The 16,507-nt window shown below is 38.3% G+C and overlaps 1 protein-coding gene across 5 annotated transcripts in view; it reads left to right on the forward strand.

Annotated features, from left to right (window-relative positions):
* AKT3 (AKT serine/threonine kinase 3) overlaps positions 1–16,507 on the forward strand; it is a 161,910-nt gene that overhangs the window by 73,038 nt on the left and 72,365 nt on the right. For all 5 annotated transcript variants that reach the window (XM_049831401.1, XM_049831402.1, XM_049831403.1 and 2 more), the window contains one exon: positions 11,008–11,133. In XM_049831401.1, coding sequence (XP_049687358.1) covers positions 11,008–11,133 — 126 coding nt within the window. The remainder of the gene's footprint in view (positions 1–11,007; positions 11,134–16,507) is intronic.

Below are 16,507 nucleotides of genomic sequence, written 5' to 3' on the forward strand. Positions count from 1 at the left end.
AATACTGCAAAATAGGGTCCAGGAAGAAAATGGGCGTGGAGGTGGGGGAGTGGATTTGAAGTCTTTGTCTCCCTCCCGTGTCCCGTGCTGAAGTTCAGTTTCACCTTTAAGTTTACGGAGCAATTTCTTTCCCGAGTACGATGGAACTGAAATATTTTGTGGTTACTGTTAAATAGTTCTTGAATTAATTCCTCTATACTGCGTGGATTAAAAGGAAAATACCTCCCGCTCATGTGTTTTAGAGCCAACAGTATCAAGGAGTATTAGTGTCAATAAATTACTTCTCTGAACTTTATTATGTGTGATACTTAGCCAGTTTGAGAGAAATAAAAAAATCCTTGAAGTGGACACTATTTAAATTTGGGGGCATGGGATTTTCTGCAATTAACTAGATTGCTATGGTAGGCCAATATATTAAGCTGAGGCAGTTTTGCTGCTAATTACACCCAACTTCTCTGGAGTATCGGATATTCAGATCCATTTTATGAATATGGTAGAGAGAATAACAACTGTAAAACAAAGCACTGTGCATGTAAGTGACTGTTAGCGTGTATTTCAGAAGGGATAAATGCTCACCATATGGTACAATTACTGTGTCCAAGTTTTCAAATTAGCTTCTCTCATCCTCCTTATTACTGTCTTTAAAAAGAGAGGAAAAAAACCCAACATGATTTATCTACTCTGCAGCAGAACTCTTGACGCAAAACAGCAGCCCAGTTCTGTCCAGTTTTTTTTTCCTAGCATAATAGGGGCTGTCGGACTTTTTTATACTAATTACTGTGTGAGCCTCAGATGAACCCCCTTCAATTCACAGGGCTTTGTTAAGGGAGGAGCTGTCAATGTGTCTGCCCGTTTGCAGCTGTGCTGTGGCTTTAGCTTGCTTAACATTATGCTGCTTTTTAGACTTGACAGAAGGGATTTTTTTTTTTTTTTTTTTTTTATTAAGGCAAAGCAGCCTTGTAGCGAAATGGTTTAAGCAGCTGCATTGTGGGGAAGCACAAAGAAGTTATTATTGTGTCTGTTTAGGGGGGTCGGATGGAGGGGGGAGATATTCGGCTGCTGTTGATGCCGATTGTTGACTTGCCATCTGCCAGATAGGGAGAAGAAAAAAATGACAGCTCCAGCAGGGTGTTCAAGAGGTTGTTTGGAGAGACGCATAAACATGTGCAGATGTCGAACTGAATAATGGCAAGAACTTGAGACGGTTTATGATGCTGCTGTTGTGTGTGCATATACAGAATGAATGTACGTGGAGATTTGGTTAGGAGGAGGGTACATATTAATTATCATTGTCCCCCACCGCCTCCTTTACTTCTGCTAATTAGTTCAGGAGTTTAATATCTTCCCTCCCTCCGTTGTTTATTCCTAAAAAGAGCCTTTTCTTATAGGGAAGAAAACTTTTGATTTCTCCGTGTGGTGGGTTTAAAAAAAAACCCAACAACTTAATAAATTTGGTACTTGTGGAAGTGGAAAGAGTAATGCAGTTATTTCAGTCTCAGACATTTGGTGGACAGGTACTACACAAGTTCTTACATAGCTTTGTCTGTCTACCTCAAGACTGATACGTTGCATACCCATACTATTGCATCCTAAGCTTTTCTTATGCAGAAAGTGCCAATTGGTGATCGTCTAGTATTATATAGTAGACAAGTAAATGCTAGGGGTTAGAATGAGATTAGCAACTAATTTTCTTTTCCACTTGATCTTATTTTCATTTCTTTCTCTGAAGGCAAGGAGTTGGTCAGGCATAACTTATATTTTCCTGTTTGACAAATTGGGATTGCTCTGTAGGAATACAGTTTTCTTTCTTCCACTAAAATCCTTTCTTATTTCTTGTTCAGTGATTTCTGCTGCTGCTGAGTTTCCAGGATAATGTGAAAGAAATGTGAGGAAGGATACAAGCATGGAGGGAAATTAAGTTAGCCCAGAAAAGCTAAACGAAAGCATTGTCTTACCCAGGTGATCTCTTACTTTAAAGATAAAAATGGAAACTTTAAAAAAAAAAGAATTTTCGTCTCTAATATTATGTGAAATTCAACATTCTGATATCTGTACTGAACTTAAAAATGGAAAATGAAATAATGGTTAAGGTGCACTATGGCTGTGGACTGCAGATATGTCTTCCAGTTATCGGTATAGAACAGGGTTTTTTGATCAGTCACATCATGACTTCAATATTACCTGAATGAACCTAACCATCCCTTCCCACCAAGCCCTCAACAAAAGTGAAGGAACCCCTTTTTATTGTGTCTTCCCTCTTAGGTCCAATAAGCATCAGGTCTGTAGGTTATTGATAACAATAACTACTGATGGGAGCATTTGCTGTCCCCTTTTGTCATCACTGTGGCAGAGTGCAAGAAAGTCAGTTTTGGATTATGTAAACTTAATTTTAACTGAAAATTCAGGTGTGGGTGCCTCCTACCCAAGTACCGATTCCTGCATCTGAGCCTAGGCAAAGGTCAACAGCACTGCAAATGGAGAATTGCTTTTTGCCTCTTGGGTTGTTGGTTCTTCTCCACAGAATTGTGCCGTTTTCTGTGCTCTGTCATTGCTGGTGGGAAGCCCAAGTTCCTCTGAGTAGTGCTGCATTGCTGCTTATCGTGAAGCTTTTCATGCAACCAAAGAGTTCTCCTGATGTATACAGCAGTAATGGAGCTGTTCTTTCGACTCAAGCAGTTTGAGGAATGCTTCTGCGTATCTTGGACCAATTCTTTGCAAATGATGTGGGCTAAATGATAAAGCAAAAAGGTTGACTTCAGCGAGGTGCTTGAGGAAGAAATGTAGATGAACGATGCTGGTGCTCTCTTTTTGGCACCCGGCAAGGTCTGAGGCTAGGAGCACTCCTAGTGACGTGGAGGAAGTTCAGAGGAGCTATTTTAAAATTATTGCAGTGTGCCAGTTTTAAAAGTGAGACAGTTTGCTTTGTGAAAATGTGCTAGCAAATACACCGTTTTAAGAGGGGAAAGTCACATAATTTTTGACAACACATTAACCTGTCAAAGAAACTCAGCTGAATGATGATGGTATTGTCAAACTTATCATACTCTTTTGCAAACAATGGAAAGTTTGAGATTTCTTGTGTAAACTGGAGTTGGCTGTTTTTCAAAATGTTTTAAGTAGGGAATATAAGAAGATGTTGAATTCAACTTAGCTACATGTAAAAAGCATTTACATTTTAATTGTCTGATTTAATATATAAATTTTTACCAAGTACATGAATTTAAATCGTTGCTGCTGTAGCTGACTGTCTTATTCAGTGTAATTTGTAGATGAATATTTGTATACTTGTCCTACTCTTAAAATATTTTCAAAATCTGAAAAAGATCCTTTGGCCTACTACAACTTGACGAAGACAGAGGAAAGGAAAGTCATATTTTTTCTATTATACAAATTACCACTTGATGCTGGTAGTCCTATGTAAAAAATTATAAATATTTAAAAGTACTGAGAATGTGAAGATTTTAGCTATAAACAAAAATACATGAGACAATATTCTAAAATATTTTTTTTTGCATTTACCTCAAATACATCTCAACACTATTAAAAACTACAAAACTGCTTTGAGGAGCACCTAAATAGCATAGGATTTTGGGCTTTGATCCTATAAAGCCTTATGCAGTAGAGAAATTTAGAAAATGTGAGCAGTGTCCCTGAATATTTCCAGGATATAGACCTTGGCTTTCCATTCCTGAATAGCAGGCATATTTAGAAAATATTAATCTCCTTTGTTGTTCAGGGATGCTGATGTAATACAGGACTCTGTTATTCCAGACAGCATGTGCTAATATCAACTTCTATTTAATTTATTTATTGTTCTAATTCTTATCCTTCAAGAATGAAGGGGAAGTGAGAGTGATGTTGAAACTGGCAAGTTTTTCTTCCTGTTGGCTCAAAATGGACATGGTAAAGGTCAATTCTCAATTTGTCAGGATGTCAGCTAACTAAGGATTTCTGGTACGATTTTTTAAAAGGACAAAATTTTGTGCATATGGAAATTGAGTATGTGCTGGGAACATTTCTTTTCCATGAGATGCCAAAACACATCAATAATTTTGTGTGGATATTGTAGATGCCCAGTCTGGAAACTGCATTTATGTTCAAATAGTGGTATGTCTCTCTGTTACTGGATATTTTCTTCTAGATTTTTAGAGAAAAGATTATTAATGTCACAGGAAAGGGTTGAATAAACAGCAGGAGCTGAAGTACTGCTGCATTTATACAAGACAGGACAGTGACTCACTCCCACAGTCGTAATGAAAAAGTCAGGGCAGCTGGTGGTTTGAACCCTAGTGAGCCTCTAGCTGGAACACGTTTGTAGGTTACGTTCAGAACCTGAGCGGGAGTAAACCCCGCAGTAAGAGCAGGGAGAGACTTTCCATTGAGGAGGTTGGTCCTCCCTGTCACTTTAGCTGCAGAGGCGCATGCTGAGAGCACGGAGAGCCACGCTGTGCCTTCGCCCTGCCTGGTGACGGCACCTCTCTGCTTGGACGTACTCGGTTTTGCTAGTAGGAGCCCTTGTCTTTGATCACTGCCTACTGCTGCTCCAGGAAAAAAGATCCCGCCTGCTCTTCCGTGCACCCTGGCTGGCATGGAGGAGAGAGGGCCGTCCCCGCTTTCCTCTCCTCTTGCTCAGCTGAGGAACTTCTCTAGAAGCTTGTTCCGGAGGCTGCTTGCTGCCTTCTGCAAAACCTTTTAACATCTGTGTGGTTTTCACGCGTTTCTGGCCACGCAGTTGTGAATAGCTGAACATAAATTGACCAGTCTTTATATCTGCACTGGACCGTTGCGATGTCATGGGACAGTGAAGGGCACTTGAACTTTCTCACCTTAATTCCCCAATTTGCAGGAAACTTAGTGGAAGCTTAGTTGTGGTATAAGCCGATGCCCATGCGTAGCATGAAATATTTCCTATTTCCCAGTTGTGACTGGAAAAATTCATTTGTGTAACGTAAGTACAGATGTGCTCAAAATGTCATTTAGCATTACTGGGAACTGTGGGAAAACAGTTAGTATAAATAAATAATCACTGTCTCAGTATAAAAGACAGAATCAGAAAGCGTTCGTTCCAAATTCTGCTTTTCTTTGAACTGCCGGCAAATACTTGGGAGGGGGTATATAATAAAAATAACTTTTAAAATGCTAAGGCACATTAGGAAAAATCACAGTTTTACTTAATTTTTTGGTATGCAATAAGATTTTGTCAAATCTTCTGCATAATGTTGAAGTACCCATTTACATTAGATTGAAGGACATATATCGAATTGTGAGGACACGTATTCTTTCTGGTTTTTTTAAACATTTATTTTTTACAGTGGCTTTGAACTGTATTTCAAATTTGTTATCATGAAATCAGAAATAAATATTTAATAGAAGTGCTTTACATTTACTAGTGTCTACTGACTTAATCAAATAGTCTGCTGATGCTTCTAATCGTGTGTTAGGTAACACTGCCCTCAGAGGGCCAAGGTAAGTAAATTCAATCTCAAAACCACTGGCATTACTTGTGATACTTTACTTGACCTGACATTAATTACAGTTGTTTCTTTTAAAGAAAAATTGCATATGATTAAGTTGTTTTATTTATTTTATATAATTTTGTTTAATGCTCTTAGATAAATTCATTTCTCCCTGCTCCACCCGCCCCACCCCCCTGTTGTTTATTACATGGTAGTGCAGGGGAACGGGAGTTTGATTTAACAGAAAAGTGCCTTAAAAAGGAAAGAAAAAGAAAAAAGATGGGAGAACAATATTTCTGTATTATTTCCCTTAAATCCATTTTAGTAAACTGATAATTGATGACACACACAAGAGGCAGATTTTTGGTGTTCTCTGCTTGGAGGGGGTTTGGGTTTTGGTTGTTGCCCCCCCTCCCTTCCCTTAAATCTCACTTATGTCTGTGTGGCAGCTGTTGCTTCTTTTAAGGAAGCAAGTTTTTGAACTCAGGTTTCTGTTGCTTATCAGCACTGTATATTAAAGACATTTCCTTCACACCTCTAAAACCATTTACATATTGAAAAATGTAGATGTTTTGCAAAAGTGATTTTTTTTAAAAAAAATAAGCTTTTAAATAATAAGATTAATTTTAAATTCCTGAATAATTTTTCAAGAATTGCTAAATTTCCATATGCTTAAGGATTACGAGTGGTGAGAATAACAATAGCAACCATCAAATCTGAGGTGAAGTGTATGTTCGAAGAGAGAGTTTGAGTTCTGAGGTGAAGTAAAAAAAATTACAAACTTAGTGATACATTTGTCTAACACGAATTTGTTGACTACTCATGTGGTTTCTTAGAAAGCTCTTCTTTGTGAAGCTCCTCAGCAGTATCAAAACTACAAACATTGCATCACTAGAATAAACATACTTTGTTAAATGTCCTGAAGGCAGGGTTCTTGTTACTAGCTGTCAAAGGCAAAAAAGAAAAATCATCAAGGTTGCAGTACAGAGGCGAATACAGAGCCAGCCGCGAGGGTCATGTCCTAAACAAACCTTCATTAAGCATTCTTTGTTACTGTTGTTAGCCAGTGTATTATTAAATACAACATTAATTAGAGTTGCATGTTATGAGGGTGCTTTTTGCATGAAGATCAGCTTACATTTTCATGTGCTTCAGGAATGTACTGCTGTCTTATTTGATCTTTTGGGTGTATTCTCTTGGTAGTTATGAAAAAAGCAGAGCCCAACAACCTAAAACTGATTCTAAATTTGTATTGTGTGTGTGTGTATGTATGTTTTTATTATCTGCATATATCTGTGAGATATATATTCCAGTGCCTCTTTTCTCAAGTAGCTTTAAAAGCTTTGACTACAGTTAAAATGAGGTAGGAATTGCTCGGCTTTCTTCACTGCAATGGTGTAAATTAGAGACCTCTTCTTACTGTCTAATAAACAGATCCTAAAAGAACATGTTTTTCAACTTAAAAGGGTGTAAATTTAAGCAAAATAATAATTTAGCTTACATTAACTCAGCGGGAAGCAGTGTACAAACTGATTAATTCTCTATGGCAGGTCCACTGCTTTTTTAAGTACCACAGCTCCATTTCATTAAATTGTCAGGATATCTTGTGGTTTGTTTAGCCTGCCTGGACTTCTCCTTTCTCATGGAATTTCTTTTCACTTGAATTAATGAATTTCAGATGTAAATTTCCTGTTGTTTGCTTGTGTTGAGGTTATTGATAAACATACACTCCAAATATCTTTAAAGTAATTAAATATTGCTTATATGGTAAAATATGCTTTTTTTAAAAAAAACACAAATGCAGGGCTGTCAAGTTAGAAATTGTGGAAGTGTGTTTTTTCTTTTCAAATATTCTGCTGTGGTTTAGTATTTTTTGTGTGGAAGATTCCTCTTTCAAAGCAGTTCCGTAAGCACATGTGTATTAAGAAGTATGGACTAAAGTGTTTTTCTGTCTTTAAGCAGATTATGTAGAAGGAATGCAGTTAGAAGGGAGCACCTAGAGTGCAACTTGAGAGCCATTAAACCACTTGAGCAGCTAAGTGAACTGTTCACTGATACCACTGTTTACTTTAGTCTTCAAAAGTGTTCACCCATTTGTTAATTAAATTACAAAATAAATAAAGGGCAGATGATAAATATTCATGTATAGCCCTTGAAGAGGAGTTGGAATATTGGTCATTTCAAGACAAAACTAGGTGGGTTTTTTGTGTGTGTGTTTGTACAGACGTCTTGAAAAAGTAGTTTGACCATGATTCCTGTTGGGGAATCATTTAAGGAGAAACATTCTTCAAAGAAATGTGTATGAAAGAAATATATAGATCCTTATGAAGCCATAGTGTTTTGCAATTGCTTTTAAATTACCTGTCCTGTGTCTGGCTATAGTTTGCAGGGTGAAGACAGAGGTACAGCTGTGCTCATGGATAAACGGGTACTTAGCCATCATTCAATATTTATATCTTCTTGTGATTAGCTTTTGTCCAAAGTCGCTAGCTCTCTTCAGAGGAGCTTGGAAGTGCTGGTCATACTGTTCTAATGTTTTTTCTCCAGGCAGTACATCAGCTGCATAACGCCATAGATGATCAAAAATCTGTTCAGTTTTCCAATGAAGAGACTCTGAGTACCTAGTAGAAGCCAAATGCAATTTAAAGTGTTGTCCTAAGAGGAGAGAGGGAGTCAGTGATAAGGGAAGCGTGTGCTGGGTCTCTAAGGGCACCTGCTAGAACGGTCTCCTTTTCTGCAGGTTTAGTTTGAAGAGTGTGTGTGTAAGTGAACGAAGGCTTCTGTTCTTTCCTGAAGTGTCTAATGAGTGTACTTACCCTATCAGCTCTGATTCTTAGAGCAGTCTGCTTATCCAGTTTATTCCTTGCAGAAAGGAGGACTCTCTTTGAAACCTGAACTGTTGGGTGGCTGACCTGTTTTAGGCGTGTTGGTATTCTCTGCATGCTGTCCTTGAACTCTCCTGCTGTAGTTTTAGGTGCCTGCCTTCCAGTTAATGCACCTTCTAGATAAGACTACGATCTTAATAGATTTTAGACCTAGTAACAGGCACTTTCTCTTGTAACAGTCGCTTACTGTTACAATTAAGTAAGATAGAATTTATTAGAACTGTACAGAAGATTCTTTTTATGGTCTGTTTAGGAAAGCAACTAGGATGTTAGTATTTTTAAAACTTACATTGGTTGATCTGAAACGTAAGGTTTTGTTTTGGCTTCAACTTCTGAGTCCATGCAGATGTCATGGTTTAACCCCAGCCAGCAACTAAGCACCACGCAGTTGCTCACTCACTGCCCCCCCACTCAGTGGGGTGGGGGAGACAATTGGGAAAAAAAGTAAAACTCGTGGGTTGAGATAAGAAGAGTTTAATAGAACAGAAAGGAAGAAAATAATGATAATAACAATAGTAAAATGACAATAATAATAATAATAATAAAAGAATTGGAATATACAGAACAAGTGATGCACAATGCAGTTGCTCACCACTTGCCGACCGATGCCCAGTTAGTTTCTGAGCAGCAATCTGCCCCTCCGGCCAATTCCCCCCAGTTTACATACCGGACATGACATCACATGGTGTGGAATATCCCTTTGGCCAGTTTGGGTCAGCTCTCCTGACTGTGTCCCCTCCCAACTTCTTGTGCCACTCCAGCCTTCTTGCTGGCTGGGCATGAGAAGCCGAGAAGCTTGACTTTAGACTAAATATTACTTAGCAACAACTGAAAACATCAGTGTTTTATCAACTTTCTTCTCATACTGAATCCAAGACATAACACTATACCAGCTACTAGGAAGAAAATTAACTCTATCCTAGCTAAAACCAGGACAGCAGATTTCAGCAAATTTGCAATGTCAGTAGGGATGTTCCCAGCTGAACTAGCACCAGAGATCTGAGACAGAAAGCTCTGAGTCAATACAAATGTAACTAGTGCTATATCTACTCTATTAATTTTGTGGTCAAATTAAGTAACACTTTGATTTTTTCAGTTTTCTTTCTACTTATATGAAAATGTGTAGATAACAAAATCAAGGTGGTACCCTGCTGTCTAGAAGCAGGACTAAATAGGAAGAGTTGTGCTACTGAGGGCCAGGAGATGTAAGTCAGCACGAATAGCCTGGTGTTCATGTTTCTCACTGTCTCCTCTTCCCCATCTCCTACTCCCTACCCTGCTTCTCTGCTTAAATACATGTTGAAAAATCAGGAATGTTAATGGCTGCAGTTAGATTTTTAAGCCATGGGCATCATCAAAATCTGTACAAGTTGTGTTCAAGTGCAGCAAGGCCATATTAAAAATTCCTGTGTTGGAACTCAGTGACAATTAATTGATTGCTGTGATGGAAAGGTGAAGATGTGATGAATGAATTTTTAGATTAGCCTTTAATGGAGTAATCTCCGTGTCAGATGGATGTAAACTTCTTTCTGACCTTTGAATTGTCTAAAAGCTACGTAGCTACAGCTAAAAGGTGCTGAGATGGTAAATGGCACTGAAGGTCTGGGCTTAGACCAGGACCAGTGCAGCACCTGGACTGGACTGCAAATGATGAGAAGTCCTAGGCACAGTTGGAAATTCTGCATTGTTAATACCCTTGGAAATTCTGCATTGTTAATACCCTTTTTTTCTTAAAATGTTCACTTGTATAATGATGAAACAGTGACTTATTTAAAGTCTTAATAAGTACTTGTACCTACATTATTCACTCTGCAGAGTTGATGGAAATCAAAGACAGAAAAGTTGGGCAGATCTAAACTCACTTGTACTTGACTGAGTAATTGCACTTTAAGAAAGAAAATGTTACTGAGATTTTGATGTGGCATTGTAAAGTATAATGCTATTAAAGACATTTTTCACCCTTAAATAGTGAATAAGTGGCATTAATTAAGCTACCATGTCTTTGCTGACCTGTTCTGTATGTTTCTGGTCCTGAATACCTCATGGCTTGCAGAATCTTCTGCTCAGACTGGTGTAGGGGAAAGGTAGAGGTGATGGGTTTATTGGTGGACTTGCCTCTTAGAAGGTAATTGGCTTCTACTTTTTTATTTCTTTTGCTTTCAGATATATTTGTTAAGTATGTTTTTGTAGGTTCTCCTATTACTCCCTGTCTTCTTGTATTTGCTTAGCGTATGTTTTGAGGAAATTAATGGCTTTTGCTTTGGCTCAGCAGGATAAATGCTCTACCTTGTGGTAGTTGAGTTTTCATTTTGTTATTAAAAGTCAAGCTGTAGTGCTTATTTTTGCCTAGAACCAATTTTGAACTGTTTATAGGTGTAAAGATACAGGATTTTGAACAACATAGTGTGATAAAATTTAGAATTATAGAGTATTACTATACGGTGCTTGTAGCTTCTTATTCCAGAGGCATCATTGTATAGTCCAGGCTTACCATTGCAATTCCATTTTTTCTTGTTTTGGAGGAAGTTAAGGTTTCCTTTGTAAATTGAAAGCATCTGAAAAGATTTTGGTGTAATTAATGTTAGACACTGATAATATGTTATGTTTTTTATATCAAAGGGTTTTTTTCTGCAGTCCTAATGAACATTTTTTTTTCTCTCCTTTAGGAGAATATATAAAAAACTGGCGGCCAAGATATTTCCTGCTAAAGACAGATGGCTCTTTCATAGGCTATAAGGAGAAGCCCCAGGATGTGGATCTGCCATATCCACTCAACAACTTTTCAGTGGCGAGTACGTATTTCCAGTATTTATTATTCTCTCAGCATATTGACAAAATATCCGCTACATATTGCTTCATGTGTAGTTAAGAATTTATTGGTAACACTCTAAGTCTGATGCCATGTGTCAGACTAGTGCACCACTAATCTTATGTCCACGTCTACAAGATACTTTTACAAGAGCATTGAAGATTTTACCATGGGTTGGTTTTTTAATATTTTTGGAACTCTAAGTTCTCATTTTTGTGTGTGTGTGTGTGTGTGTGTGTCTGAAGTGTCTGTAACTAACAATAAGATTTGACAAATGATTGTTGTAAGAAGAAAATTCCTGGAAAGCTTACCGTTTATTCAGATCATTGACCTCTTTTGTCTTTTTCAGTAGTATCTCTGAATTCACTTGAAACCTCAAATTAATTAGAAAATTATCTAGACTGTCAAATGACACAAAATCATGCTAAATTATTTTTCTCTTGGATAATCAGGTAATCAGCTCTCCAGCCTGGTTAATCAGTAATTTCGAGCAATCAGACAATTTGCATATATTAGCAAAGCTACAAAGTGTGTATGTGTTGGGTAAAGTGAAGACATTTTGATTTCTTGTTTTCCAAGAATGTTTCTAAAAGACAAATCTGAAGGATTTTTTTAATCTGGCAAAGTAAGATTGGTAGTAGAGTGTTTCTGAACATAAATGAAAGTATTTGAGGAGCAAAACTAAGGGGGCAAAAAATCTCCCCGAGTATGAGCTGTGGATCATAGCTAGAAACTTTCAAAGGAATACTAGAAAATTTACCCAATTTCTTTAAAAATGGTATCAGTGTACTGCAGTACAATAAATGGCGGTGTTTAGCTTTGTAGAGGAGTATTGCAGCCACAAGAGCATGTGTACTTAGGGAAAGGGTTCCCTTCATCTGCATTGCTGAAGATGGAACAATTGCTACCGAGACTGAATTTACCTATTTTCTTCATAAAATTGTTCTTGAGACTGACAGCCTTTTTATACAAAGTCGTTTGGGTGTTTTATTTGATAAGAAAATAATCTCATGCTGCAAGCCCATGTCTTGTCACACAACTAGAGGAGGAAAACTTTGCATATTCTGATTGTGACAGAAGTCTTGCAAATGATATTGAGCGTGGCAGCCTTCTAATAAAATTAGAGGCTCATTTCGCCTTGTTGCTATTCAGCATAAAAAGCAGTGATGTCTTTAAGTTGTTCATATGTGTAGGAACGGACTAGATCATAGGCCGTTATTCCTTAGTTATTGCTCTGAATATCCTAACTTACTCGTTTATAGCAGTTGGTAGTTTCCTGGATACTTTTTCCCCAATGCGCAGCAGAAAGAACATTTGTAGAACTACAGTATAATTTTTAGTCCTGCTTTACCATGTTCTTCACTGCATATCCTGTCTTCCTTTGCTGCAGCAGCTACAAGGATGATCTAAACGGTAGTTCTGCTAAGCGAAGTAATGCATAATTAGCAATTAATTCCAGTGTGTTGATACTGTTGTGTTTTTTTTGTTTTGTTTTGTTTTGATACCAAGAGGTCATCTTATGTAATTCTGATACTAGAATGCTGCCCCTGAACTTTGCCTTCATGGAAATTGGAAGATTTCTTGTTGTTTTCCAAAATGACACCATCACCACCACTACCTGCACCCAACCTCAAAAAAAGGAAGAAAAAAAAGAAAAAAAAAGAAAATCCTTTCTGCAAGTAACAAGCCCCATAGGCCTGATTCTTAGGCAATGTAAGCTAAAGGAACAGGCATGCAATATTAATTGAAGAAATACAGTTTTGGTAAGCAAGATGAGTTTTTCTGTTTTCTGGCAGGAAAAGGAGTAGAAATTTAATCAGAAATGATTGCTGATCAGTGCAAGAATAGGGAGATTTTTCACTCATAAAAGGAACCCCATGAAACAAAGTGAAGTACCTATGTAGAATCACAGGATGAAAAGCAAAACAGTGTGGTATTACACTCTTAATTTCAAGGGACTGTAAGTTTTTTGTCAGATCTTATTTGTCTGAAGATGAGATCATCAGTAGAGCAAACAAACAAACAAACAAAATTGCTGTATGAATGAATCAGGTCTCATGGGCAGTACCTGGTAAATGTCAAGAACTGGTCTCACGGCCTCTCATCCAAGAGTTCCTGAGCTGCTGCAGTAGGTTTGTGGCCACAAGCAGTGCAACATATTTTTCCTGTAGTAGTGAAGTACGTTTTTCATAAATTACTAGCCAGGCAGATGGAGTGTGAGATCACTGTTAATACCATCTTGATTAGGTTGGCAGGGACTTAAAGATATGTCTTTACAGTCCTATCTTCATGTAATCTTTGTAGCTATCTGTAAAGTGAGAGTGTGGTCTCAGTCTACTTTTTGTTCTCCAAATGATAGACATCTTTGGCTCTTGCTTATGGCTTGTTATTTAAGCAGAAAAGGCCAAGGCTGTGGTATTATTTTTGTACTACTGTTGGAGTTGAACACTGGAAAGTTAGCACAGCTCTGCTTTGTATGATACTTGTTCTGTAGTTTAAAACTTTTATATCCAGCTCTGTCAAACTAGTTACTTCCATCATATGGATATTTTCCCACCAGTGTCCACTGCCTTCCACTCCTGTGACACCAGCTTTACTTTTGCAAAAGACTCTTTCCCAGGCATAGTGTTATTTTCCCTAGAGTGGCTCCCTGATTTCTTCCAAGATAACTAAATTTAAAGTCCCACACCTGAGCAGTTCTCTCTCCCTGGTCTTGTGTCATCGGGCGTACTCCATCGGGAATGACAGGAACGCCGGAGAGAATGAAGTTATTTTACATACTGCTAACAGTGCTTCCAGTGCTAAATGTCTTTGTTAATAAAGCCTTTCTCATTGGGTGGTGTTTTGTCATAGGATGGAGTGTTCAGAGGCCACCCCTTTTCCTTGGGGTGATCTGGGAGGAGATGTGGGGGGGAGGCATTGGGAAGCGGGTGTGTAAACAGGTAGAAGCTTTATGTAGAGAGGAAGAGCCTGAGGCAGCGTGCAGTCGCATACATCAGCCCATTGCCAGCTCCCAAAATGCAGGAGAGCCACCTGGGCCCCCGAAATGGAGGTGTGGGACCTCTCTTCCTTGGAGCATAAGTATGTCCCTGAAGGCAAAACATCCCGAAGGGTATGACAGAGCGGGGCTGGGTGGAGCAGAGCCCCGAGGAAGGATACAGGACTGGCCCCTTGGTGTCCTGGACAGGGGCTTCGCTGTTTCCCCCGTGGCCGCTGCTCCCCTGCCTTTGGGCACGTGGGAAAGGCGGCAGCGAGCATCCCGCTCTGCATCTGCAAAGCTGCCGCCAGGCTGCCGGGGTGAACAAATCACCCAGATCTGGTGACACTGGATAGTGTGTAGCAATCACTGGTGTCTTTCCTGCGGAGCCAGCTTATTTTACACCAAACAGAGCTGCCTTTTTTTAACCTGGGAGTAGAAAGAGCTGTGTATTCGAAGTATGCCTTTACTTCCTTAGTGCTCATGCCCTGACACGTATGCTCACAAAAAGTTGTGCCATGGTATCTTAACCATACGCTTAAAGATAAATGAAGGCCGTGTAATTACATTGGTGGGAAATTCATTGTGGAAACTTAAACCTGGTTGATACTGGTTTTCAGAGGTAAATTCAGAAGTGTGAGCTTACTTGAATCGGCTGGTTCAAAAATCAGTTCAGCTCTTTTCAGGTAGAGACAAGCAGTTGCAAGTAATCAAGCTATTGTAGCTTAAAGAGATACTCTTGATTGACTGAGTCACGGTAACCGAGTGGGTGTGCATTCCTAGCCCACTTCAACTGCAAAATAAAATATGTTAATGTAAATTGCTTTTGCTTAGGCATTTTTGCAGTCAGAACCAGTTTAAAAATAATTTGGGTTCGATTGATATAACTTCTGTGTACAGGCAGAGGCCTGAAAAAAATGTCCTGGCTTTTAAAACTCCATTATGCTTCTTTGGAACAAAACTAGTACTCTGGGTGACAGGATGTATACCCTCAGTGGCCCCCCCCTCCCCCCCCCCCCAAATCAACATGGCCTCACAATGCTGTTTTTAACTAGTTCAGTGTTGCATAAGTAGAATCAACATTGCTTTGTGTAAACCACTGTGGTCTTTGATCATCGTCATTATTAAGGAAAACAGAGTGGGGAAGAATTCTACTTCAGTTCTACTTAAGGAGCATTTGTGGCTTTACAGATAAGAAAATACTTCTCACATATGCAATGAGTATGTAGGTAATCACATAGCACATTTGGGATGAGGTATCTCTAAGAATTGGCCCTCTGCCTTCATTTTGATCTTTACATGGGGAATAATTGGGAAGAGCTGTATCCTTTCACAGTAGCCTTTGAGCTTTGGCCAAAAGTGATGTCACCTGGAATTTCTTTCCTATCTTGAAAGATAGTGCTTTCTAAGCACTCTGTGGTACAGCTACCCTTTTCTTGTCTTTGAAAAGAAAAAGCAAATTTTAGTTATTGTGAGAAGGTAACCTTTTATAACCTTTCCTTTATTTTATTTTTTTTTTCTTCTGCAGAAATGATTATCGATGAACCTTGGCTATTCTAAATGGAGAAGCTGTGCTACTTTTTCCTAGTTTTAATCTTTTAGTGGGCCAGAGACAAGGTTTTATTATTTTTGGGATTTAAAAATCTTCAAAATCTGAAAATTGAAAGGTTTCAGGGGAGTGGTGTTAGGGCTATAAAGAATTCTGAAGACACTCTCTAAATAAAGGGGTGGGAAAATAATATATGTATGTTTTAAGTGAGATTAAATTATGCATCAAAATACTTTGGCATTCGACATGACCTTGTGTGCAACTCCACAATTTACTTTTCAGTGAGATTTAAGTTTAAAGTCCCAGTTTTTTAAATTGTCACAACACTGGATGTCATGAACCCAGAGATAACATCTAACTGTAGATACTTACAATATAGATTTAATTCTAAAATAATAATGATGCAATTAAATAAATAATGTTCATTCAACACTGAAAATACTTGTGGGGATAAAAAGGCAATGTATGTGCAATGTACTGCATATGCAAATGCATCTATGGAAATTCGAACCCAAATCTAATGTGTATAACCAATATTACTGTCTGTGTTGGATGGGGAAATGTTTAGCTTTCTGGAAAACTGGACCAGTAGTTTTCTTTGGGAGGCTTTCATATTACTTTATGAATGGTTTCGAGGTGGTATAGTTAGTATTCTGTCATTTGATTTAGAAGTTTAGATTCAGTTGTTGGCTTGGGTCATGAATGAAAATGAGTTCCTTGGTCTCATCCTTCCATTTTAATGGACAGTGCTTTCTCAGACACTAGTATAGCATACTGTAATTTCCAATTATCTCTAAATAGGGCCTGGTATGAGCATGGCAGGTCAAAGTT

Source organism: Accipiter gentilis, chromosome 28 (assembly GCF_929443795.1).
Source record: "Accipiter gentilis chromosome 28, bAccGen1.1, whole genome shotgun sequence".
Taxonomy (NCBI): Eukaryota; Metazoa; Chordata; class Aves; order Accipitriformes; family Accipitridae; genus Astur; species Astur gentilis.